The sequence below is a fragment of the Carcharodon carcharias genome, chromosome 5 (genome assembly GCF_017639515.1).
Source record: "Carcharodon carcharias isolate sCarCar2 chromosome 5, sCarCar2.pri, whole genome shotgun sequence".
Taxonomy (NCBI): domain Eukaryota; kingdom Metazoa; phylum Chordata; class Chondrichthyes; order Lamniformes; family Lamnidae; genus Carcharodon; species Carcharodon carcharias.
This window is the reverse complement of record NC_054471.1, coordinates 96955013-96981049: the sequence shown is the minus strand read 5'-3', so window position 1 is coordinate 96981049 and position 26037 is coordinate 96955013. Positions and strand designations below refer to the sequence as shown.

Below are 26037 nucleotides of genomic sequence, written 5' to 3'. Positions count from 1 at the left end.
ATATAGCCTTTACCTTAATACATGGACGTGCCCAAACAGTACAGAAATCAGCAGCAGGAATCTAAGGACCAACGTGTGGACACATAATTTGGAGCACAGCCATGGACTCCCCACATACTGGCCGCAACAGAGAAAAGCAGCAGCAATGTGGACCCTTAGAGACTTTGGAGAAGAATCCCAATATGCCAGTATATACAAGTATGCCCCTGGCAGAAGGGGATAAAGTACTTAAAGACAGATAATGCTAATTATGAAGTAACCGCTTATAACTGGAACCTTTAAAGAGCAATTCTACCACTTGGATACTGTGAATTGTCCATCTAAGTCAGGAGATCCAATCTATAACTGACACATGTCAAGGTGGGCCAATGGTGGGCTGAAGGTCAAAAGGCTTCAGAAGTAACTTTGCTTCTGCAAGCCAATAATCTATCAAACAAGCTCCCTCTATCTGAAGTTTATGATTGAATCAGGCTCTGAAAGCAAATGAAAGAAAGCTGCCAAAAGAAGTCCCCTTTCAAAGGCTGACACACTGTTGAGAGCAATATTTTGCCGACAAGTTAAGGATGTCAGTGGGCAGATTCAGAAACCAAGTCAATTTGCTACCATCCCAGAACCAAGGACACTATTCCAGACCAAGACCTGTATCAGGGGAAGTGATGAAAATGACAAGACTACCAATCAGAGACTGGGATTGCTGGATATATGACTGTAATTGGCAGGGGGCAACATCAGACTGGCAGCTGAAACAAAAGATTGAGAATGCTGGGTTAAGTTGGATAAGAATTGAGATGAGAAGAAATAAGTTCACAAAGACTACAAGTTTCATCCCTCAAAGAAAATCTCTCTAAAACAAATCATTTCTGTTTCACAATCCACAGATTTTTTTTTCCAACAATCACACAAGGAGTGAGGATCAGAATAAGGACTTATATATGGCAGCATGGAAGAAAGAAACCTGGCTATACCTGACAATGACAGCATCCAAGGGTTTGGACGTTGGTAGAAGTTGCATCTACTCATGAGACTAATCGAATGACTCCCATTTTAGTATGCGGAAGTTGGTGCTGAGTATGGATAGAATCAAACTTGGGTATGATGGTTCTTCAAGTCAAATCCACTTAATAATACTGATTATGCAGTTTCAGATGTGGGTGAGTTAATGTATACCCATGAAACTATAATGCAGCATGAGTCACTGCCTTCAGGTGAGGAAAGATAAAGCAGAGAAAATGAGAAAAACTGGAAAGGAGAAAGAGAGAAAACATTATCTATAAATGAAGGATGCCAATGCTAAGCCATTAGACAGGTATATTCCCACCTAAAGTCAGCAAAATTAAAAAGACTGTACGTTTATTGTCCTTCTATGCTTAAGCACTTTTACCTGAACAATTAATGCTGTAGGCAAATTTGGGATCCTGACTTGTTAGAGTGCCAAGACTGACAAAGAGCTGAATTTTAAAAAAAATTACTGTAGGTTCAGTCACAAGTTTAAGAGTGCCTCAGAATATGCATTGATTTTTCTCAGAGTATAGAGCTCAATAATCTTACATAGCAAGTTATAAGATGTAATCTCCAATTTTAATTAGGGGTAGGGGCAGATAGCTAAAGTGCTGGCAGAACTCTGGCACCGTGGACACTGCCTACCCCAGACAGTTGGGGGCCTAATTCCTTTTTGATTGCAGAGAAGGGGTCCCTGCATATGAATGTATATCACTACTAGCAAGCATAAGTGAGCTACGTTACGAGCTCCACTGATTATCTTAAATTGATTGTTAGTGTAGATATTAGCATACTCAGGATTGCTCAGCAAGTACTGCCCAATCACAGAATCACAACTAAAGGAATATGTTCAAGCTTTGCACCTTTTTTGAATTACCCAGAAGCATCGGGAGCCTATAGTTCCCCATTGCTTGCTCCATGGCAACTCTTCGGCCAATCAGAGTTGATTTGTCATCCACTCAGCACCCTTTCCTCCTGTAGTATAAATTGTTGTGAACATTTGAAACTTGGCAGTTTTGCATTTGTCCTGATGAATTCAAAATGAAAAGCTTCGGCAAAATGTCTCTCTTTTCAGCAACAATTCATAGATAACAACCAAAAAGAAACATTGCCGTCCAGTTAAAAAAAAAATACAGCTTTATCATCACTCCATCAACTGCCATTCTGCTCAAGCAATGTTAAGCAAAACGAAATATTAAAAAAAAAAACCTGGTATAAAAAGTATGGTGTGGGATCCATTAACAAAATGATGTGCATTATCCTTAGTTTATGCAGGTATATTTACATTAAGTGTGACCAAGGTAACTGTCCAGTTGGTTAGAAATTTATTCTGTGAACCTATTCACCAGATATTTAACTTGCATTTAAGGTGAGTGTGATTGGATGAGATTGTTACAATGATTAAATATCTATTTTACATATAAAAGGCTTGTTCACTTCTTCTGTAAGCAGATCTAGTCTGCTAGGAACTGAAACCAGTGTTGTACATGCTCTGCTACATTGTGTTAGGTCAAACAGTTAGGCTTTATCAAGGTAGATTTCTTACTGGAGAAAAGTAGACTGGTCAATATGTCAGAAAACAGAACACATTGCAGAGGAAATGTCCTGGGCCTGTTCTTGGGATCCCATGGGGATAGCAAAGATCAGGACTTCTGCTCCTACATCCTGTGATCTTATGGATAAGAATAGTCCACCTGATTCCACCTCCATCTATTCAGACGAAAACTAGATGGGTGCCTTTATAGCATCTGCCCAATCTTCCATTAACTGCATTTATTAGCCATCGATCCAGCAAAATCTCCCCAAACAGCACAAAAGCAATTTTTACTCGCCAAATTACTAAACAAAATAACTTACAATTGGGGATGAATCACGAATCAAAATGAATACACGAAAAATAACAGCATATAATGTTCAGTGTGAGGGGAACTGGAAACAGTCCACTGTTGGGGGGTGGGGGTTGGTTAAACTATGCTTCTCAGAACACCGCTTTCAGATGTGTGAAATGCAAGTGTTTGTTTGGATGAGTCAAGATGACTTGGCAAATAGTAGGCAGCCTCAAAGTGTATTTTGCACAATAACATGCTACTTGCAAAATCTGTTAGCTTCCAAACACACCAATTCCTTAGGATTGTACTGGAGTGCAAAACTAGATTGTGCACAAGTTCTACAGCAGGGCTTGAGTGCACAACCTTCTATCTCGGAGACAAGAGTGGCAACACTGAGCCAAGCTGAGACGAGCTAACTTATTTTTAGAACTAAAACAAAATGTTAGTTTTATGTCTTGGGTAAATGAGTTCGTTGGCCAACCAAGCTCTAAATGCATACCTTCCTATGTTCTCAATTGCTGCTCGCAATCAATAATGGGGAGAGGCTGATGTAAGAACAAACAGTGATGGTCTATTGAGACATAGGGCAGAGCCCCAGATCATACGCGCTCACTCAGAAACCTCCAGAATTAGACCTACAGTTCCCCGTTGCCTGCGCTGTATAGTGATTTGTCAGTGCTGTCACATGATCAGTCCACTTGCATTCTCTTAAAGGGACAGGGGTACCTCACTTTACTCTCAGTTAGCAACCTTTAACTTTAATAAACAAACATTGGGACAACATCAAGGATCCTTGCAATCAGCAACTGGCTGTTCCTGCACTTCAGCCTAACAGCATTAATGCGTTATAACAATCAGAAATTAAATATTAGTTAGCACCATTACACCAAGGCAAATTGATATCAATATGGAATTTCTCATAGGAAAGCTAATGCATTTTGTCTGGATTTTGAGTACAGCCATCCTAATTCATAATGGTTGGAAGTAAACAATCTCGTTCACATCTTGAATAAAGCAAATGTTATAAAGATATCCTGGAAACATTGTTGGGCTAGTTTAATTTAATAGCTAGGTTGAACTGGAAAAAGGTCAAAGACAAAGATTGAGACTTTTTTGCTATCGGGGTTAATTCATTTGCATTTGCCTCTAACAAATTTTGTGGTGGTGTGAATGCTTCAAGGGGCCACATCAGTGGTTCTTGTGGATGGTCCTGAAAACTGTCAGACAATCCCTGATTAATGAAGCTGTATTCTCTCAACAAGGAGAGGTGTGACTATGGTACTTTCCAAGGTGGTTTTCTGCTGCACATTCATTGTGCTTTTTTCAGGTACTTGGGTACTAAGGGCCTATAGAAGAAAAATAGGCCTTCAGCCCACTAGACACACTGCTTCCATGTGCCCAACCCGCCTACCCTTCCCGATCTCTCTCTGTGTGCATCTCTCTTTTGTGTCTCGCTCTCTTTCTTGGCTGCATGCTAACTTCCAAAAATGGTTGGGTTGGTTTGCATTATATATCGAACAGGAACTGAACCTGTTGGGAACTTGCCTGTTTCCAGTTTTACTGCCGGCAGGTTGATTATTTAAATATTATAACGAGGCTGCATTCCTTCATTTTAACAGTTGTTCTGTTTTTAACTAAAGGTGGCTGGGTTTACCAGGTCTTGGGAAACTCAACAGCTTAAAGGAGATGTGAGAGGCTGAAACCATCAGGTAAGTGCATTTTCAGCACTCTTTGTGGTCCAAGGGCAGGAGTGTTTCTTCCAGACCCAACAAGCTAACCCAGTAAACCATCTGTGCCCCCCTGTAATTTATCTATTCCCTCACCAACACATTCAGACTTGTCAACCACCATCCAACCCTCATCCTGTAATTGGGACCCCTCTTCTCCTGAGATCCTGAACCTCGCCAATCCCCATGATCTCGCTCACTCTTCCGATGCCTGCTCTCAGAGGCTCTGACCCTGTGAAGCAGGTTTCCCAACAGAAATATCTCCCAGCCTGTCAAGCAAACCGCCTCTAGACAGCGACCCCACTTTAAGGAGCGCTGCAGTTAAATTCTTTAAGACATTCAGGATATCAGTTATTCCAGGTTTAAAGATCTCACAACAGGCAAATTGTACCCTAACCTCATTCTCTGGACAGAACTTGCCTCCACTGAACAATCTAGGCCTTTGCATCAATACGCACACACCTAACATAGAGAGGTGAAGTTGGGCTCAGTAGAAATTGTTTTTTGGGCTTTAGGAGGACCCTTAAGGTTCTAAAATGGCATCTGCACACACTTCTGATGCAAATTTTTAAAAATTCATTCACAGAATATGGGCTTCACTGGCTGAGCCAGCATATATTGCCCATCACTAATTGCCCTTGAGAAGGTGGTGGCGAGCTACCTTCTTGAACTGCTGCAGTCCATATGGTGTAGGTACACCCACAGTGCTGTTAGGAAGGGAGTTCCAGGATTTTGACCCAGTGACAGTGAAGGAACGACCATATATTTCCAAGTCAGGATGGTGAGTGACTTGGAGGGGAACTTCCAGGTGGTGGTGTTTCCATGTATCTGCCTACCATGTCCTTCTAGATGGTAGTGGTCATGGGTTTGGAAGGTGCTGTTGAAGGAACCTTGGTGAATTCCTGTAGTGCACCTTGCAGATGGTACACACTGCTGCTGCTGTGCATCGGTAGTGGAGTGAATGAATGTTTTAGATGGGGTGCCAGTCAAGTGGGCTGCATTGTCCTGGACAGTGTCAAGCTTCTCGAGTGTTGTGGGAGCTGCACTCATCCAGGCAAGTGGGGATTATTCCATCACACTTCTAACTTGTGCCTTGTAGGTGGTGGACAGGCTTTGGGGCGTCAAGTGGTGGGTTACTCATCACACGATTCCTAGCCTCTGACCTGCTCTTGTAGCCACAGAGTTTATATGGCTAGTCCAGTTCAGTTTCTGGTCAATGGCAACCCCCAGGATGTTGGTAGTGGGGAATTCAGTGATGGTAATGCCATTGAACATCAAGGGGCAATGGTTAGATTCTCTCTTGTTGGAGATGGTCATTGCCTGACACTTGTGTGGCATGAATGTCACTTGCCACTTGTCAGCCCAAGCCTGGATATTGTCCAGGTCTTGCTGCATTTGGACATGGACTGCTTCAGTATCTGAGGAGTCGTGAATGGTGCTGAACATTGTGCAATCATCAGCGAACATCCCCACTTCTGACCTTATGATGGAAGGAAGGTCATTGATGAAGCAGCTGAAGATGGTTGGGCTGAGGACACTACCCTGAGGAACTCCTGCGGTGATGTCCTGGAGCTGAGATGATTGACCTCCAACAACCACAACTATCTTATTTGTGCTAGGTATGACTCCAACCAGTGGAGAGTTTTCCCCAAATTCCCGTTGACTCCAGTTTTGCTAGGGCTCCTTTATGCCACACTCTGTCAAATGTGGCCTTGATGTCAAGGGCAGTCACTCTCACCTCACCTCTGGAGTTCAGCTCTTTTGTCCATTTTTAAACTAAGGCTGTAATGAGGTCAGGAGCTAAGTGGCTCTGGCAGAACCCAAACTGAGTGTCAGTGAGCAGTGTCAGGATGGGGCAGTAATTGGCTGGGTTAGATTTGTCCTGCTTTTTGGGTACAGGACATACCTGGGCAATTTTCCACGTAGCCAGGTAGATGCCAGTGTTGTAGCTGTACTGGAACAGCTTGGCTGGATGCGTGGCAAGTTCTGGAGCACTGGAGCACCAGTCTTCAGTATAATTGCTGGAATATTATCAGGGCCCATAGCCTTTGCAGTATCCAGTGCCTTCTGCCATTTCTTGATATCATGCGAAGTAAATTGAATTGGCTAAAGACTGGCATCTATGAGGCTTGGGACCTCCGGAGGAGGCCGAGATGGATCATCCACCCGGCACTTCTGGTTGAAGATTGTAGTAAATGCATCAGCCTTATCTTTTGCACTGATGTGCAGGTCTCCTCCATCATTGAGGATGGGGATATTTGTGGAGCCTCCTCCTCAGTGAGATGTTTAATTGTCCACCACCATTCACGACTAGATGTGGCAGGACTGCAGAGCTTAGATCTGATCTGTTGGTTGTGGGATCGCTTAGCCCTGTTTATCACTTGCTGCTTATGCTGCCTGGCACATGTCATGAAGATATTAATGTATATAATATGATTGGAAAAAAATTTCTTTTAAAATACAGATTTGTGGGTGTGTTTTAATTGGATTAAAGCCTGGTTGCTTTGATGTGTACTGGTTTTGATATGTATGAGAGATAGAGTGCATTTGCATTTTTTGAACAGAGCATTCAAGAAGTGGGGTGAATTCTGGCACCTAGTGAGCAGAGGCCAAGCAATATGTTTATATTGCTAATAAAATTGGTACTATGAAAGGGGTTTTGTTAGAAAAGGCTGGTGATACAATGAGAATTTACATTCAATGTGCTGTGCTAGGTATAACAAGGCAGCAGTTGTATGTGGGAGAGCAGAGGGCAATGTAACATCAAAGCAGCTTTGAGCCTACCACTGCCTGTACAGGAACAAAAGTGAAAAGAACCTCATTTTGAATTTGTAAGGTGAAAATGCTTTGCCTGGTGTTTGGTTAAGTCTGTGAGTTGCTGTCACTTTAATGGAGATTAGTTTGGGAACTTGTTGAAAGTTATGATAGTAGTACTTTGTAGCCATGTATATGTGTTTAATGTGTAGTAACTGAATAAAATGCTTCATTTAGTTTCATATAAAACCTCTTGAGAACTGGTGATCTGATTCCTGAATTTAGAGTTGCATCTCAAACATAACATTTAAAATTATAGGTTATGACAATTGTTTAAAATTTCCCTCTGGGATTTTTAAACAACTCAGCTGTACCAACTGCACAGTCATAACGCATGCATGTAGTCCTGTGTTAGCGCTTTACCAGGTTGACACCTCACTTAAAGGTATGCCTGGTGCTGCTCCTGGCATGCCCTCCTGCACTCTTCATTGAACCAGGGCTGATCCCCTGGTTTGATGGTAATGGTAGAGTGGGGGATATGCCGGGCCATGAGGTTACAGATTATGATTCAGTACTTTTCTGCTGCTGCAGATGGCCCACAGTGCCTCATGGATACCCAGCCCAGATGCTAGATCGGTTTGAAATCTATCCCATTTAGCATGGTGGTAGTGCCAAACAACACGATGGAGGGAACCCTCAATGTGAAGGCGGGATTTCGTGCAGCGGTCCTACTGATACTGTCATGGACAGGTGCATCTGCGGCAGGCAGCTTGGCAAGTATGTTTTTCCCTCTGCCGCAGACCCAATCTAGCAGCTACGTCAGGCCCAGCAGTGGTGCTACAGAGCCATTCTTGGTGATAGACATTGAAGTCCCCCACCCAGAGTACATTCTGTACCCTTGCCAGCCTCAGTGTTTCCTCCAAGTGGTGTTCAACATGGAGGAAATTGATTCATCAGCTGAGGATGGAGGGCGATACATGGTAATCAGCAGGAGGTTTCCTTGCCCATGTTTGGCCTGATGCCATGAGAATTCATGGGGTCCGGAGTTGATGTTGAGGACTTCCAACTTTATACCATTGTGCCGCCACCTCTGCTGGGCATACCCAGGGATGTCTGGGGCAGGCTGTTGCTTAACTGGTCTATGAGACAGCTCTAGCCCCCAGATGTTAGTAAGGAAGACTTTGCAGGGTCGACAGGGCTGAGATTGCCATTGTCGTTTTCACTGCCAGGTCTGGTTTCATTCCTTCTTGTGACTTTGTAGCGGTTTGTTACGACTGAGTGGCTTGCTAGGCCATTTCAGAGGGCATGTAAGAGTCACATGTAGGATGACAGATTTCCTTACCTAAAGGGAACCAGATGGGTTTTACAACAAATGACAATGGTTCCATGGTCATCGTTAGACTTCTAATTCCAGATCTGCCATGGTGGAATTCGAACCCGGGTCCCCAGAGCATTCCGCTGGGTTTACTAGTCCAGCGACAATACCACTATGCCATCGCAGATGTCATATTGGTAAAGGAATTAGTATGCAGGCAACCAAACATCAATCGTAAGCACGCAGAACAGATAGATCATGACATTAATCAACATGCGGCACTGCAATTTTGGAGCTCCACACTACAGCCTGCATCCACTCTTAATATCACACAGCTAAACATACATTCAACAGTGTGAAGGCCTCCCCACCTACACTATTTAAAGGAATCATCAACCAATTATAGGTTAACTGCTGGATTATTTCTTCTGGTTGTTGCTGCAATTCTACACATTTTGGGTTCTTCTCCAAGTTAAAAGTTTCAAAAGTCTACATCTGGCTGGTGCAGGAGTATATTTTGGTGACCTAAAGGCTTGTGCATAAATCAGTTGCTTCTAGACATGTGTGGCCTGGTACGTTCTTGGAATTGAGCAGCACTGGGAGAATGAAGAAAGCTGTACAAGCTGCTGGAAGGGGGAGGAGGAGGAGGAGAAGGGCTCTCATCAGGAGGCCATATCCACCCAGGGTGTTTAGGAAGCAATTCCTTGCCCTGAAACAGGAATGCCTACGTGGTCCTGCCTCCTCTCACTTTTCCTAGAGGTACTTTCTATGCATTAATAGTAACTCGTCTGGGTTGTTGATGAACCAATTAGCAAACATTTCCTGAGGGCAACAGAATGTCATCAGCGGTACATGGGACCCCCACAGTGTTGGCAGCTCATCACTTCACGGGAGGCGAATATACACAGTGAGAGGTCGAAATAATATGGAATCTGCATGTTAAAGCTGCAAATCAATAAACCAGAGGCTTGCAATTTCATGATTTTCTGCCAGAGACTGAAGTCACAGATTGTACTGACCATAAGACGTAGGAGTAGAAGTAGGCCATTCAGCCCATCGAGTCTGCTCTGCCATTCAATGAGATCATGGCTGATCTGATAATCCTCAACTCCACTTTCCTGCCTTTTCCCCATAACCCTTGATTCCTTTACTGATTAAAAATTTGCCTAACACAACCTTGAATATATCTAACAGCCCAGCCTCTACAGCCCTCTGTGGTCAGGAATTCCACAGATTGACTACCCTTTGGGAACACCTCCTCATCTCTGTATTAAATGGGTGCAACCCTTACTCTGAGATTATGCCTTCTGGTCTTAGAGTGTCCCAGAAGGGTATACAACCTCTTAGCATCTACCCTGTCAAGCCCCCTAAGAATCTTATATGTTACAATAAGGTCGCCTCTCATTTTTCTAAACTCCAACGAATACAGGCCCAACTGACTCAACCTCTCCTCATAAGAAAATCCCTCCATCCCCGGGATCAAGCAAGTGAACCTTCTCTGTGCTGCCTCCAATGCCAGTATATCTTTCCTCAGATATGGGGACCAAAACTGGTCATAATATTCTAGATGTGGTCTAACTAGTGCCTTGCATAGTTTTAGCAAGACTTTCCTATTTTTATACTCCATTCCCTTTGAAATAAAAGCCAACATTCCATTTGCCCTACCTATTACCTGCTGAATCTGAATGCCAACTTTTTTGGGATTCAGGCACAAGGACCCCCCAAATCCCTCTGTGCTGCAGCTTTCTTCAGTTTTCTCCATTTAAATAATATTCAGCTCCTCTATTCTTCCTGCCACTTTCCCACATTATATTCCATCTGCCACATTTTTGTCCACTCACTTAACCCGTCTATATCCCTCTGTAGATTCTATGTGTCATCCTCACCACCTACGTTCCCACCTATTTTTGTGTCATCCACAAACTAGGTGATGGTACATTCACTTCCCTCATCTCAGTCATTAATAAATATTGTGAATAATTGTGGTCCCAGCACTGATCCCTGTGGCACTCCACTAATTACAGGTTGCCATCCTGAAAATGCCCCCTGTATCCCAATTCTCTGTCATCTATTCGTTAGCCAGTCCTCTATCCATGCTAATATACTACCCCCAACACCATAGGCTCTTATCTTATTAAGTAGCCTATGTGTGGTACCTTACCAAACACCTTTTGGAAATCCAAATATATTACATCTACTGGTTCCCCTTTATCCATCCTGCTTGTTACCTCCTCAAAGAATTCTAATAAATTTGACAGGCATGATTTTCCCCTTCATGAAGCCATGCTGACTCTGCTTGATTAGATTATGCATTTCTAAATGCTCTGCTATTACATCCTTTATAATAGACTCCAACATTTTCCCAATGACAGATGTTAAGCTAACTGGCCTATAGTTACCTGTTTTTGGTTTCCCTCCCTTTTTGAATAAGGGTGATACATTGGCAGTTTTCCAACCCTCTGGGACTTTTCCAGAATCTAAGGATTCTTGGAAGATTACTACCAGTGCATCCACTATCTCTGCAGCTATTGGCTTTAATATCCTAGGATGCAACCCATCAAGTCCAGGTGACTTATCAGGCTTTAGCCCCATTAGTTGGCCTAAAGACTACTCCCACCAGTGTTTTCTTCCCCTATTATTTCTTACCTTCACTCATATGGATTCCACATCCTCGGATCCAAGATCATTTTTTGCTGTCGTACTTATTCTATCTTGTACTAACAAAGCTACCCTACCAGCGTTTCCTTCCTGCTTGTCTTTTCAAAAAGTCACATACCCCTGAATATTTAGTTTCCAGCTTTGATATCCTTATAGCCATTACAAAGACATGGTTACAAGATCATATCCAATAACCCCTATTTATTTTGTTCCGGATACTATGTGCATGTAAGTAAAGAGCCATTAATTTTACCTTTTTATCATTTTTTCCCCTTTGACCCTATTTGCTACTTTTTTTTAATGTTTGTACATTCTATCCCTTCCTGTCACACTCTTGGTATCATTACCTAAGTAGCTGCCCTGCAATGCTGCCATATCATTTTGCTTTGTAAGCCTACTTAACCCCTTTCCAGAATCCTCCCCCCACTCCATTTAGTTTAAAGCCTTCTCTACAGCCCTACTTTTTCAATTCGCCAGGACACTGGTCCCAGCATGGTTCAAGTGAAGCCCATCCCACCGGAACAGCTCCCTTCTACGCCAGTACTGATGCCAGTGCCCCATGAACTGAAACCCATTCCTCCCACACCAATCTTTGAGCCACGCATTTAACTCCTTGACTTTATTTAACCTATGCCAGTTTGCCTCTGGTTCAGGTAGTAATCCCAAGATTATTACCTTGGAGGTTTTGCTTTTAAATTTAGCTCCTAAATGTTAACAATTCTTCCAGCGGAACCTCCTTTCTAGTCCTATCAACGTCATTGGTTGGATCTGGATCCCTCCCCTCCCACTCCAAGTTCCTCTCCAGCCCTTAGGAGATGTCCCTGGCACCAGGCAGGCAACACAGACTTCGGGACTCAAGCTCTCGGCTGCAGAGAACAGTATCTATCCCCCTAATTATACTGTCCACTACATTGCTATTTCATCCTCCCACCTGAATGGCTCCCTGTACCACAGTGCCATGGTCAATTCGTTCCTCCTCCCTGCAGTCCCTGCTCTCGTCCACACAGCTTGCAAGAGCCTTGTAACTGTTGGATAATGTCGGGGGCTGAGGCGCCTTGAATGATAGCACCTGGGCCCCCATACCTGCCTCATCTGCAGTCACACCCTCCTGTCCCTGATCAGACCAAATTTGAATTATCTAACCTGTGGGGTGTGGCTGCCTCCTGGAGCAAATTGTCCAGGTAACTTTCCCCCTCCCTGATGTGGCGCAATGTCTGCAGCTCAGACTCCATCTCCTTAACTCAGATCCAAAGTTCCTTGAGCTGCAAACACTTACTACAGATGTTTTTGCTCCAGATCACCTTGGTGTCCAGTAGCTCCCACATGCCGCAGCAGCAACACAATCCTGTCCTGCCATCACTCTCATATTTTATTTAATTTATTATTTAATTACTCTAGTATCCTTGCTCTGTATGCTTTATTGAATTTAATTATTTACATCAGTATCGATCTTATAACCTATCAGGCTGTTTTTAAGGAAGAGAAAATAAAGAGAGATGTAAGCACTAACTATAGACCTTAATTTTAATCTAAAGACTAGAAATACTCACCAATCCAACTCACCAATCAGCTGCTCTCTGCATTCTTTTTACATGAAGTCTCCCTACTCTGTTTTAAATAAAGTTCACACACTTACCCGCTCCTTGTTTTAACTGAAGTCCACAAGCACTTTCTCTGTAAATGGCCCTGCTGCTTTTCACAAGTGCTCTGGCTGTAAATGGTGCTGTAGAAATGGCTACCGATTCCTCCAGCTGTTTCCCGCTTTATTTGGTGTGCCCTCTCTTGTCCCATTCATCTCAGCAGTGCTCTCACTGCAGACAGAGTGAAGGCTGTAAACTGCCCTTGCAATCACATGTTGCTGAGAGGCTCTCTCCCTCCTCAACCCCTCTGCCTTCCCTTCTGTGGCCATCAGGTTCACGACACAAAAATAGTCCTGGAAAGAAGCTAAAGTGGCAAACTTCAGCTCATTTATACATTTGCACTCCAGCTTCAGAGCAGGGCCAGGACCTCATTGTCAGCAGCTGTGTGAGTGATGAACATTTGCTGCTGGAAATACTCGCAATATTTCTCAGTTTGCAGTCAACTGTTTCGTTGTGGTGCTCACTGACGTTCTTTGTGAAGAGACACATGGTTTCGATCCCTCTTGCAGAGAGAAATAGGTGGAGCAAACATGAGGATTTTCAACAATTGCAAGCTTTCCCCATGGTGCAGAGTGCCAGTGACTGCAAACACATTGCCTGCTGCTTGCCTTGTACCTATTGTGGTACAACTTTAAGTGGGCATGGTTATGCTTTCTGTACACATTACTGGATAATATATTATGTATAAAGTATTATGTACTCAGACTTAGTCTCAGATTTGTTTTGAGCAAGCTGCCGACTCAGACATGTGTATAAGTTCTCCAACTGTGTAATACTGCTACCAACTTCTCAAATCCTTAATAAATTTACCTTCCTTATTTTTGTGTTAACCAATCCCTTACGCGTAGTAGGTACCTAGATGTTTATCAACTAAGTAAGCACAAGGAGAAGAAAAGCACATGATGCCAGTGGTGGAGAATTTCTCATTTTCAAGCACACCATACACAATGTAGTGCCAGTGCTGATGGAAGGAGCTGGTAAGCAGAAGCAAATCTGAGATTAAAACCATTCATTTAATGCTAAGTATATTGTCTCAAACTGGAGATCGAAGCATACAGTCTGAGAGCTCAACAGGCAGTGACGGGGTGTCAAGAGGTTCAGTGACAGGCACTGCTCAGCCGGGAAAGGAGAGTAGCTGAGACATGGGCTGGACTGGTCAGGAAAATGGAGAACCAGGAAACATCATGGAAATCAGGCCATATAAGAAAACGACAGGCAAAATTGAGAGCTGTGAAATCTGGAAAAGTCTTCAGCACCATTATTCATTCTATAGAGCATCGTGGTGCATTCCTGCCACAATCTTTCTTCGTGGGCGGAGCTTCAGAAACGCACACACAAGTGACAACAGCGCCACTCATCCCAAGTACTGTAGCTGCAGTGGAACGTGTAGTGAATAGAGGAACTACAAGCAACTAACACACTGCAGTGTGTTTAAAATGTTCACGATATTCAAATCCTGATCTGTAGTGCAGCAGGAACATTTGTTTAAATGGCAAAGATTAAAGGTCCAGGAATATTGCAAAACTGTGCACAAAATTCCCAAGCTTAAATTGGAAGGTGACTGACCTACTCTCGAGTTTAAACTATTTAAGCGACAGACAGAATTATGATTTGTCAACTCAAGTATGTCTGAACCAGACAAGCAGGCCATAAAGATTTGTCCTGCCATTGGAACTGAAGATCTACATAGGCTCAATACATACAGGCTTACACAAGAAGACCAAGGGATCCCAAAAAGATTTGAACTACTTTGGAAGACCAGTTCAGAGTCATAGTGAATTTCCATATCCACTGCCTGGAGTTTATCTCATACCGCCAAAAGCCTATGGAATCCAGTGGTCATTTTATCAGTCGACGCAGAGAAAAAGGTGCCTACTGCAACTTTTCAGAAGCAGAGAGAATCACCGAATTAGTGATTGCTTCAATTCCAATAGACTCATCACAAAAAAGATCAACAGGACAAACCCAAAAGCTACAGCATTGATGAGTTACTCAAGGACAGACGCAAGTATGAGCCAATTATTGCAGACCATCAAAGCTTACAGATCTTACGTGCAACCCCAATCGTCAGCACAGTGATGAGAATAGCCAAATGCGGGAAGACATGTGGAAGATGTGGACTTCTACATGCACCAAAGAGTTGCCCAGCATTTCATTATTTCGGCAAGGCGTGCGGCAGAAAGGTTCACTGGCAGTGGCGATGCAAAAGGGCAGAAGGAACCATGATAAGTTGTGCAAAAGCACAAGCAGATCATAAACACGCAATGCCTTCAAGTAGCAAAAGTAAGCATACCAAATCACATAGGAAAAGCATACAAGAGGTGGCTGACAAAGCGGACAATGATAATGCTGATCATGATGCTGCGAGTTGTGGTGAGCACACATTTCACACCATCCATGTTGCAGAACACATAGCTGCCATTACATCGTCAGAAGTATTAGCCACGATTCAGATAATCTATCCTCAGAAAGTCAGCAAACATTCGCTATTGGCAAAAACAGACACAGGGCATGTGCCAACATACTGTCACTGAGGAGTTTTGCAAGCACTATACCCACAGAAGTGGAAGGCTATGGTGAAACCCATTACTGTGAAGCTTTCAGCATTTAATTGCTTGATAATTCCATGGCCAGAAACTTACCGGTGTTGGGCAGGCTGGGCAGGAGTGAAGCCGATTGCTATCCAAGATCGACTGTGCGCTGCCATTTTACATGGGCGGGCCAATTAAGGCCACTAGCGGTCAGTTTCGAGCATGCATGCAAAAGAGCGCAGAAATCTCCCTGAGGCATGGGACTACCTCAGGGAGATTCAATTGTTATTGGAAATCTTCAATAAAGGATCTGAAAAATTATTTAAACATGTCCCCTCATGTGACATTGTCACATGAGCTGGGACATGTTTGTACAGTTAGCAAAATTTATTTAATTATTTTATTACACCTTCAGGAAACCTCATCCCAACCGTGGATGAGGTTTCCTGAAAAACGCAAAGGCCGCTTGGGCTCGTCACCCGCCTGCCAACTTTAAGGTTGAACAGGCAGCGTTGGTAACAACTTTAATTGTTTTTTTTAATGGTCTTAAAAGGCAGTTGACAGTTCAGTGGGTTTTACAGATGTTCTACCTAATAGAAACCAAAGGCGCAGCAACTGTAGGCCTGTCAAGGTCTCACATTGGTAATCATCCACTGAATCAACCAGATACCGCAAGGCAGATCAATATCAGAGAATGCACCCATCACTGCAGTTAGCAATCTGACATTGCAAAATCCCAGGAGTTTAAATAAAGTCAGTAGTGTTATGAGAGATGCAAAATTATGTTTGAGATTGATCCACCATTGATTGATCCACCAGGCAAGTGCAGCATCCACATGCAGACCAAGTTGAAGGTCAAGCTGGACAAAACGGAAACAACTGGAATTATTCGAAAGGTACAAGATCGCATGAATAGGTGCTGCTCAATCATATGCGTCATCAAGGAGGACAGGTCATTATGAGTCTGCCTAAGTCCAAATTGTCTGCCTAGGTCCAAAATGTTTGAACAAAGCTGCAAAGCGCTGTCCACATTAAATCCCAACTTTGGAACAGCTCGATCCAAGACTTGTGGGAACAAAATTCTCTTCAAAATTTGACTCTAAACACAGGCATTGGTCAGTCCATCTAGCTAAGTTGTCCCGGGAGCTAACTATGTTTTCTACCCTAGTTGGATTTTATTGCTTCCAACAACTTCCCTTTGGGGCTGTTAGCTAGGAACTCTTTCAGACACATATGGATCACATTACCTGTACAATATCAGGATGTAAATGAATTGCAGATGATATAGCCGTTGTGGGTAGGACAAAACAGGAGCACGATCAGAACTTACATCTGCTAATACAAGCAGCACATAAAGAAGGGCTGGTGTTTAACAGACACAAATGTAACGTTAACATGGAGCAAATTAATTTCTTTGGTCCAATTTTTTCAAGTGCTGGTATCCGTCCTTATCCAAGCAAACTAGAGGATATCCATGTGATGCCAACGCCCTGAGATTAGAGGATGATCTTTGACTTTTTGTCTCCCTACATCCCTAATTTTGTGCAAAAATTGTCATCTTTATGGAAATGGTTGAAAAAGGAGATGCCCTTCCTGCGGCAGGAAAACCACCAATATCTCTGAGGTGCTAAAGGAGCCATTGTCACAAGCATCATTATTGCAATTCTATGATCTCAGGAGCGACCACTCTTGAAGTGGATGTATTCCAAAGGGCTTAGGAGCATGCATATTACAGAAGGGTAAACCCATCACATTCGTTTCAAAATCCTTACCTGTGCTGCAGCCCAACTACTCTAACATTGAGAGGGAGATATTAACTTTGGTGTTTGGAATTATACATTTTCACACCTGCTTAGTCAGCAAAAGGTTTGCAGTAGAAACCGACCACAAGCTGCTAGAGATGATTTTGAAACCATTGACTAGCGCAATGTCTACTCGTAAAAATACAGGGTCCTGACTTCAAGGTTCGGTATAGGTCTGATAACTTGATGGTTACATCCAATACACTCAGCAGATTGCCCAATCTGATGAAGAACAGAGATGTATCCATAGATTTACAGGTCGATCTGATCAACAATGAACTCAAAAATGTATACACATTGACCTGATGAATTTCACACAACAGAGGTGCCAGCAATCACAGCAGGGACAGAAAAAGACTCTACACAGCAGGAACTCTGAAAAATGATTATAAAATGATGGTCAGACTCCATTCAGGATGTCCACTAGCACGTGAGACAGTTTTGGGCTTACTGGGATGAGCTAGGCATATCCTGGGGAGTCATCTTTAAGAGCAAGCAGGTATTCATACCAGAATCATTGCAGTGTGACATACTTCATCAGTCACACATGGACATAGATCGTATGAAGACGCTAGTGAGAGAGGCAGTCTATTAGCTGGATATGAACATTGACATTGAAGTCACTGTTAAGAAAAGCGAGGCACATCAGGAAAATATACCAGAGCAGCACGGAAAACCCCTTTTTTAAAAAATCACACAAAGTTCCTGCTTATCCCTGGGCCAAGACTGCTTCTGACCTCTTTCACATCCAAGGGGATGATTTGTTATTACTGATTATTTTTCTAAGTATTCTATTATCACTGTCGCTGGTTCGAAATCCTGGAACTCCCTCCCTAACAGCACTGGGGTGTAACTACTCCACATGTACTGCAGCGGTTCAAGTCGGCAGCTGACCACCACCTTCTCAAGGACAATTAGGGATGGGAAATAAATGCTGGCCTAGCCAATGTCGCCCAAATCCCATGAAAGAATAAGTAAATAAATAATCCATCAAATGCATAATATGTCAAGTACAACTGTAAAAAACACTTTAAGTGCTATTTTTAGTTTGTTTGGGCACACAGGAAAATAACCTCAGATAACAGTACTGAATTTACTGGTAAACCATTCAGGGACATGTGTGAAGTGGAGAATAGACTACTGCTGCTTCTCTGCAGTATCCCAGATCTAACAGCATGGCCGAAAGAATGATTCGTATAGTGAAATCTTTAATTCAAAATAGCAGACAGGTAAGCAAAATCTACACATTGCAATGCTATACCTTCAGACAACACCTCAAAATGCAACCATTCCTACACCACTGGAACTTATGATAAAAGCAAAACACTGCAGATACTGGAAATCTGAAATAAAAATAGAAAATGCTGGAAAAACGTAGCAGGTCTGGCAACATCTGTAGAGAGAGAAACAGAGTTACCTTTTTGAGAAGGAGAGTCATACAGACACGAAACTTTAACTCTATTTCTCTCTCCACAAATGCTGATAGACCTGCTTTCCAGCATTTTCTGTTTTTATTACCACTGGAACTCATGTTTGGCAGATCAGTGCAAATTAATCTACCTTGTTTCCATTAATCTACCAGAAGCCAGAGAAGAGCTCTTGAAAAAACAGGGAAGGATGAAAGACTTGCATAACAGGAATGCAGGCAAAGAGTTGCCAAGTTTAAAGATAGGGCAACGGGTTTGAATTTGGCACCCCACAGAGGGTACGAGGCAACTAGCTGAAGTTACATGGATCTGTCCAGAGCCAAGGTCATCATACCCAAAGGCGCAACTGTGAGATGGAACCAAAGGACATATCAGAGAAGTACCAAATCCTGAACCTTCGTGCAACTCCATTGCATCCAGGACAAGATCCAAGGCAAAAATCCAAGAGTGACATGCTCACAGACCACAGTGAAAGTTCAACAACCTGAAGCTAACATTACAGTTACCAAGTCAGGGAGTATACGCAGAGCACCACTACACTTCACAGTCTATTCATTTCTCAGTTTACAATTTTGTAATGTGTAAATAAACATTTCCATTATTATAAGTCATGATGGTTGTATGTAAGGGGGAGTTATTTATTTGGGGAATAAAACGGGGATGTTGTGATACACCTTTAAGTGGGTGTGGTTTTGTTTTCTGTGTACATTACTAGATGGGAAATGATGCAATGCATCATGTGATTCCGATTTAGTCTCAGGTTTGTTTTAAACAAGCTACTGACTCAGACGTGTATGTGTTCGCCAACTGTGTAATATTGCCACCAACTTCTCAAATTCTCAGCAAATTAACCTATGTATTTTTGTGTGAACTAATCCCTTATCTTAATGTTTATCTACTAAGTAAGCACAAGAAAAAGAAAAAAAATACAATAGTACCTGACATGTAGCTGCTGAAGTGAATGGATTTCTACTTGCTCAACAGGCATTTAATGTATGAAACAGATAGTGCATCATGCACACCAATGGTTGGTATCCTGGAGGAGGATTTACCCCTCATCAGGCAGGCCCGGGAGCGGCTGCTCAATGGTCCGTCACCAGCGATTTCATGCTGGCTGGCCACTTAACGGCGGGCCAGTGTGAGTCATGCGCTGAAATGCTCAGCGCTGCTGGTGGAGTGGGGGGGGATTGCGGAAGTCAGCGCAGGCACGCGGGTGAGCTGACAAAAAGCTCCCTGAAGGCACAGAGCTGCCTCAGGGAGCTGAAGATTTTCCACATTAAAAATAAAGTTTTAAAAAAAAGGGAAACATGTCCCCTCATGTGACTCTGTCGCGAGCAGGGACATGTTGAAAATGAGTTCTGAAAGCACTTATTTTATTTTTAATAAACATCAGAAACCTCATCTCACCTGTGGATGAGGTTTCCTCAAAAATCGAAAGGCTGCTTGGCCTATTCACCCACCTGCCAACCGTAATAAATTGATTAATGGGCTTAACAGCTCTCTTAATTTTTGGCGGGTGCACTGCCAACTCCCGCACTCACCCCCTGACTGAAATATTGCGCAAGCACACGATGACATCAGTATGCTTGCCTGATGTCATCGCGTGCTATTTCACACTTGTGGGTACCCACACACCAAGCTGAAAATCCAGCCATGATGCATTCAGGACATAGCCTAAAGATTAGAGCCAGACCTTTCAAGGGTGTAGTTAATACATGTTACATGCAAAGGGTGGTAGAAGTTTGGAACTCTCTTACGCACATGTTAGTTGATGTAGGGTCAATTGTTAATTTGAAATCAGATTGACACATTTCTGTTAACCAAGGAGATTAAGTGATATGATGGAAAGGCAGGTTTATAGAATTAGATCACAGATCAACCATGACTTCACTGAATGAGGCAACAGGTGTGAAGGGCTATTCCTGTTCCCACATTACTATTCATTCTGCGCAGTCCTCTATATCTGCTGTATTTAAAACACCACAGCTAACCAAAGGGAACTACTGGACAACTAGGGCTCTATAGTGGCAACATGAATCATACCTCCAATTCACAACCTATGCACACGTGGGCACCAGGCACAGCCAAGAACCATGCTGACTTGAGAAATTTGATAGAGCAGATCACTGGCGTCCTGAAGCAATAACCCTACTGCCTGTATCACTTATCCCTTTAATGAGCTCGAGTGACTTATTAACTACCTCAATTGATTACCCGCCACTTTCAGGCAGGTTGCCATGTGCCGCAAGAAGACACCTCCACCAAAACTGCTAGGAGGTGGGGAGTTCATTGGGAAGCCAGCATGTAACTCATCGTCAAATTTTCCCGGCAAGACTGCCTCCAATCCTGTCTCCTTCTCAGGATGAAAATTCAGCCCACCATGTGTGGGACGCATCTCTATTCTATTCTCTAAGAACTGCGCCATGTCAGTGTCTGAGCTGGTGGCTGCAAGTGTGAAATCAAGTGCCTTTTCAACTTCACTGTCTTCCTGCTCTTCCACCTGCAAAGGTTGCAGTTCTTACATATCTGAAATAAAAATGTGGCAAGGTTTAGGTTGTGGTGAAGGGGAGAGGGGAAAATAATAAGTGCATTCTAACACTATTTGCAGTTTGTAAGTCAGATGAGAATTAGAGATAGAGAAATGTATGATATGAGAAGTAGGATTAGATATGAGGATAATCTCAGTTTCAACAGCTTCAGCTCTGCCAGTGACCATTCCTATAATGGCCAGCATCATCATCTCCATGGTGCTCAAAAGATACAGGTACACCTCTCCCCTCCAGTTAGTTTCTGCTGCATCTGATTAGGCACCAGCTTTTTCTGCAAGAAAGAGGGAAGCGTGTCAGTGAATATTGTGCGAGCTGTTTCAGGTGCTGCCACGGTTGACCACCTGGCAGTGTGTGCAACCCTGTGAGATGTGGGTGTGAGTTTGCAGCAATGCTAAGTGTGCAAGGGTGAGGCAAAAGCATATGAATGCTAGGTACAAAATCTGATTGATAGAGATTATTGGTGGCAATATGAATTGAGCAGTGGCTGAGGCTTGTGTGTAGTTGATAGGATATGACATTGAAGATGCATTCACTGACCTTTACAACTTGTGTGAGATCATCTAATTTCTTACCGCAACATACAGGTCCTTGGAACTAAATCTGCAGACTGGTCTGGCCTACTTGTGACTCCAGATCCATAGCAATGTGGTTGACCCTTGACTGCCCTCTGAAATGGCCTAGCAAGCCACTCAATTCAAGGGCAGTTAGGAATGGACAATAAATGCTGGCCGTGCCAGCGATGCCCATATCATATGAAAGAATAATTTTTAAAAACCTCTCCTTCAATACATCCAACACGCACTGTTTCCACACACAAAACACACACCTGACTTCCACACACAACACACTCTACTTCCACAGAATCTTAGGTGAATCACAGAAGCTGCTATTAAACATCTAAAGATGGTTACAAGACTTCCAGTCCATGGCTGCAAAATTGAATTGTGCAATACTTTTAAACAGTAAATTACTAAAATTACTACAGTATCTTTGAACCACTACCTGCAGTGTCAAATTGTCCTAGCCAATTGGCCTCTGCAGACAATCAAATGCACTCTAACAGCAAATAGCTGCAGTGTTGTAGCATGGTTGGCTATTATTTTTGAGGTCATGGATCAATCGAGGTTATCCATCAAATGCTTGATTGGGTTTTTGCCATGGTTGATTTCAGAATTGTGTGTATGGTAGTCCTAAACATTATCACATTTTACAGAGAAACTTGCACATTTATCATTGTGCCTCATTTTGAGTTAAATTGTATAATGCTTTCAAATTGTAGCCAAACGGAAACCTGGGCAGATATTTTGTGAAGAAATTCCTTTCAAGCAACAATGAGTAGAATAAACAGATATGAGAAGCACAGACCTTGAGGTCATTGTTAGCAAAGAGGGAATTCTGTACAAAATGTCTTCTCCCAGATGCCCTCTGGTCAGTAGTTTAAAAGAGTCAAATTACAGGACCCAAAAAAGGACAAAAAGACATCAGCTAAGGATGCAAATATCTCCCTCTAACCTTATACCACCACTTCCATACTAACAAAGAGATTTTGGCAAAGATGGAAAATGTGACTTGGGAGTTAGGTTAATAATCTGACTCCCGAGGGCACTGAAGGCAAGAAAGGTAAGAGTGCATCCAGAAATAGTATAAAGCTCTAGCCTGATGCAAAGCTAAACTTCAAAAGTTCACAGGTAGTCCAACACCTTGCCTGGGAACATTTTCAATTTTAAGTGTTAGTGTTAAAAAAGAACTGATGCTCCCTCGCATGTTCCCCCCTAATGTTAATATAACTAACTAGCTAGCAAGTACATAGTTATTTGTCACTGGGGAAAAAAGAGCATGCTGGCAGTGGTGTAAATCTGCTCTGGCAGCTGTTCAATACACTCGCTAACATCTGACTGAGACCAATAACCGTGACATTACATGCCCATTAGCAGGTTACGACTTTGAATCTCATGCTTAAATAATGGTAACAATAGAACTGAAATTGCAGAAACTTGGCTGAATGGAAAGTTCCTTCAACAAATATTAACTGGTTCAATTGCTCCTAATGGGACCATAGTTTGGTCGCCATGAATGCAACAAGGAACATTAGTTTAGACTGTCTTCAGTAATTAGTAGTCTTAGCACAAAAACTCCCCATAACTTGTGAATAATTAGGTATTATTAGGCAGCAGAACAGTTAGCAGTGCGAGTGGGGAGGGGCAGAGGGAGGTATACAAGGGCAATGCTGAATACTGAAATGTCAAGCTTCAGCTGCCGATCTTCAAACCGGTATAAAGAATCAAGAGACATCCATTACAAAGTGAAATGTTAAAAACCTTCCCCGCACCAACCACCCACTACTTCCAAAAAACAATACAGGAGTTCAACAAGGAAAGGAAAGATATTTTAGGATACATGTTAGAGATAAGGCTCTATGGGACTTTACCTTAGAGTACTTGTTTAATATGGTCCCGTTTTTCTTCAAATGTTAGAAGGGAGCACTAGTTATTAAGTTTTTCTGATTCTGTGAAATTGTTGGCCAAGAAATGAACCCTAGTTATTGCTGTGTGATCTGGAATGCAGTGCCTGGAAGGATATTGGAAGTAGATTCAACAGTAAGTTTCAAAGGGAATTGGATAAATCCTTGAAAAGGAACCATTCGTAGGGCTATGGGAAAAGAGCAGGAGATTGGGACTAATTGGGTAGCTCTTTCAAGGAACCAGCACAGGCATAATGGGCCAAATGGCCTTCTTCTGTGCTGTATAATCCAATGGTACTCTGGTACAAAATAAACTCGGGGTGTTGTGCTTTATGCAAGCCTTGATTTGAACTCAGCTCTATTTCCAGATTCATCTATTTGATAGATGCTGAGTGGGTGGAACCACCACCTGGGAATCGGTACTCACTCCACACAGGGAAACAAAGTTATATATTATCTTGGGCCTCGGGGCCTGCAACAGTAAAAATTCCAGGTGTTTGTTATTTTGTGGCTTGCTTGCTGAAATCAAATCCAAGTGGTTTCCACAATCTGTTGCATAACTGAAGGAAAAGTGGTTCAGGGAGTGATGACATGATCTGCTCACCCTAATGCTCTGGAAATTCGATCCTAACTGGAGGGAAAGCTGGTCCCACCAACCTAAGCATTGCAATTTTCCATTAAAAGTAAGGCAGAAAGAGCAAAGGAGCCTTTGTCTGGTTTTGTAACCCACCTGGTTAAATTACCAGAATAAAGTTGCAATATTTATTGTAATTGTTTTAATAATTTAAAAAGGGCTTTTTGGTTAGCCAATGTATTTCTTCAGCAAAAGCTTCACTTCCAAATTGCTCCATAACACGTTGAATCATGGATATGGATTTAGCATTAAAAAGTAAAATAAAATCCAACTTTAGCTGATGTTTTCTGCACCTTTTAAAACAAGTGAATACTCAACAATGTCAACCCAGAGTATGTGAATTATCAGCAACTGTTATTGAATGAAACTTATAATCGTTTTAGGGCTTTGCGTCTGTTTGTGTTAAATCTTGGAAGAATCCGGTTTCCTTCATTTCCAAGGACCAACCATGCTAGTTGTTAACCATGGAGACTACTTGATTCGATATAGATATAGACATTTAATAACAAAAAAAATCCAGAGAGTTTATATAAATGGATTAAGCCCGGTTAGTCAAAGACTTCATTTCAACTTACATTTATATTTTAATATCTTTTAAGTATCTTTTAGAAATAAATCTAGAATTACGTGGAGATCAAATGGCAGATCTATTCTGTGTCCTGCTGCATTTCAATATTTATGAAGCACATTACAGAGGAGGAAAAATGAAACAGGAAAAGAATACATTTACATAGTAAAAGATTCAAGAAAATTTTGCAAATAAATTCCGAGATTGGTTCGTAACAAAGAGATAAAGGTGACCTACCTTCTGCCTTGGTATAGATGGCGATATTTCCATTGACAAGTCCAGCATACAGGCAGCGTAACTTGTATCCTAGGCTCACCACTGTGGACTTATCTGGAGCAAAGAAATGCTGCAATCGCACTTTTTTTGAAGCTTGATTGCTCTTGTATACTGAAATGCTGCAGTAGGATAAACAAAGGAAGATGTTCTAATCACAGTCAAATGTAGTGCCATCCACTGCATCTCATGGTATAAAAACATGGGCATTTAATGAAATGTTCGATTCCAGTTTTATTCAGTGGAACTTATTTGTATAGATCTTGACTTTGTGCAATAGTGTAAAACAGGCGATAACAAATTAGCAGCCCATCATACCTGATTTTATCTGCACTGAAATCAATGGAAAAAAATGGGAGAAATGTTAAGATGGGCTGCTGACTCTATCACCTGTTTTACACTATTGCACAAAGTAAGATTTACTCCGTCAAGATTTACTCCATGCTGCCTACATTGGTTTCTGTTCACATGCTGTGCTCCTTTTCACAGTTAACCTTCCAAGAACCAGAATGTGTCTGTCAGAGCAAGGGATTTCATGAAGCAATTTTACTTCTTTCCTCAATGTATGTCAAAAAATTTTACATTTTCATGCAGTTCTCTAATGCTATCTTAAATGTTGTTGACAGAAATGGAATGCAAACTGTAATCCGACATCATCACGCCAGTCTCCAATATTACAGAAGGCGTGGAGATCGGAAGTCCATCTGTCATTTTAAATACCCAATTAGCAAGTTATTGAGCTTGCAAAAGATCCAATTGTATGCAATTTTTATTTGCCCACTCCGTTTCTCGGGTGTCAGATGGGAAAAAGTTTGGGAATGCTTTATAGTAGGTATGAGAAGGTGGTACAAGGGGGAAGAAAAGGCCTTC

General features: G+C 42.4%; 1 protein-coding gene across 5 annotated transcripts in view; it reads right to left on the bottom strand.

Annotated features, from left to right (window-relative positions):
- The window catches only part of arhgef10 (Rho guanine nucleotide exchange factor (GEF) 10), a 397136-nt gene that overhangs the window by 79589 nt on the left and 291510 nt on the right, over positions 1 to 26037 (bottom strand). For all 5 annotated transcript variants that reach the window (XM_041187543.1, XM_041187546.1, XM_041187548.1 and 2 more), the window contains one exon: positions 25132 to 25289. In XM_041187543.1, the coding sequence (XP_041043477.1) occupies positions 25132 to 25289 (158 nt within the window). The remainder of the gene's footprint in view (positions 1 to 25131; positions 25290 to 26037) is intronic.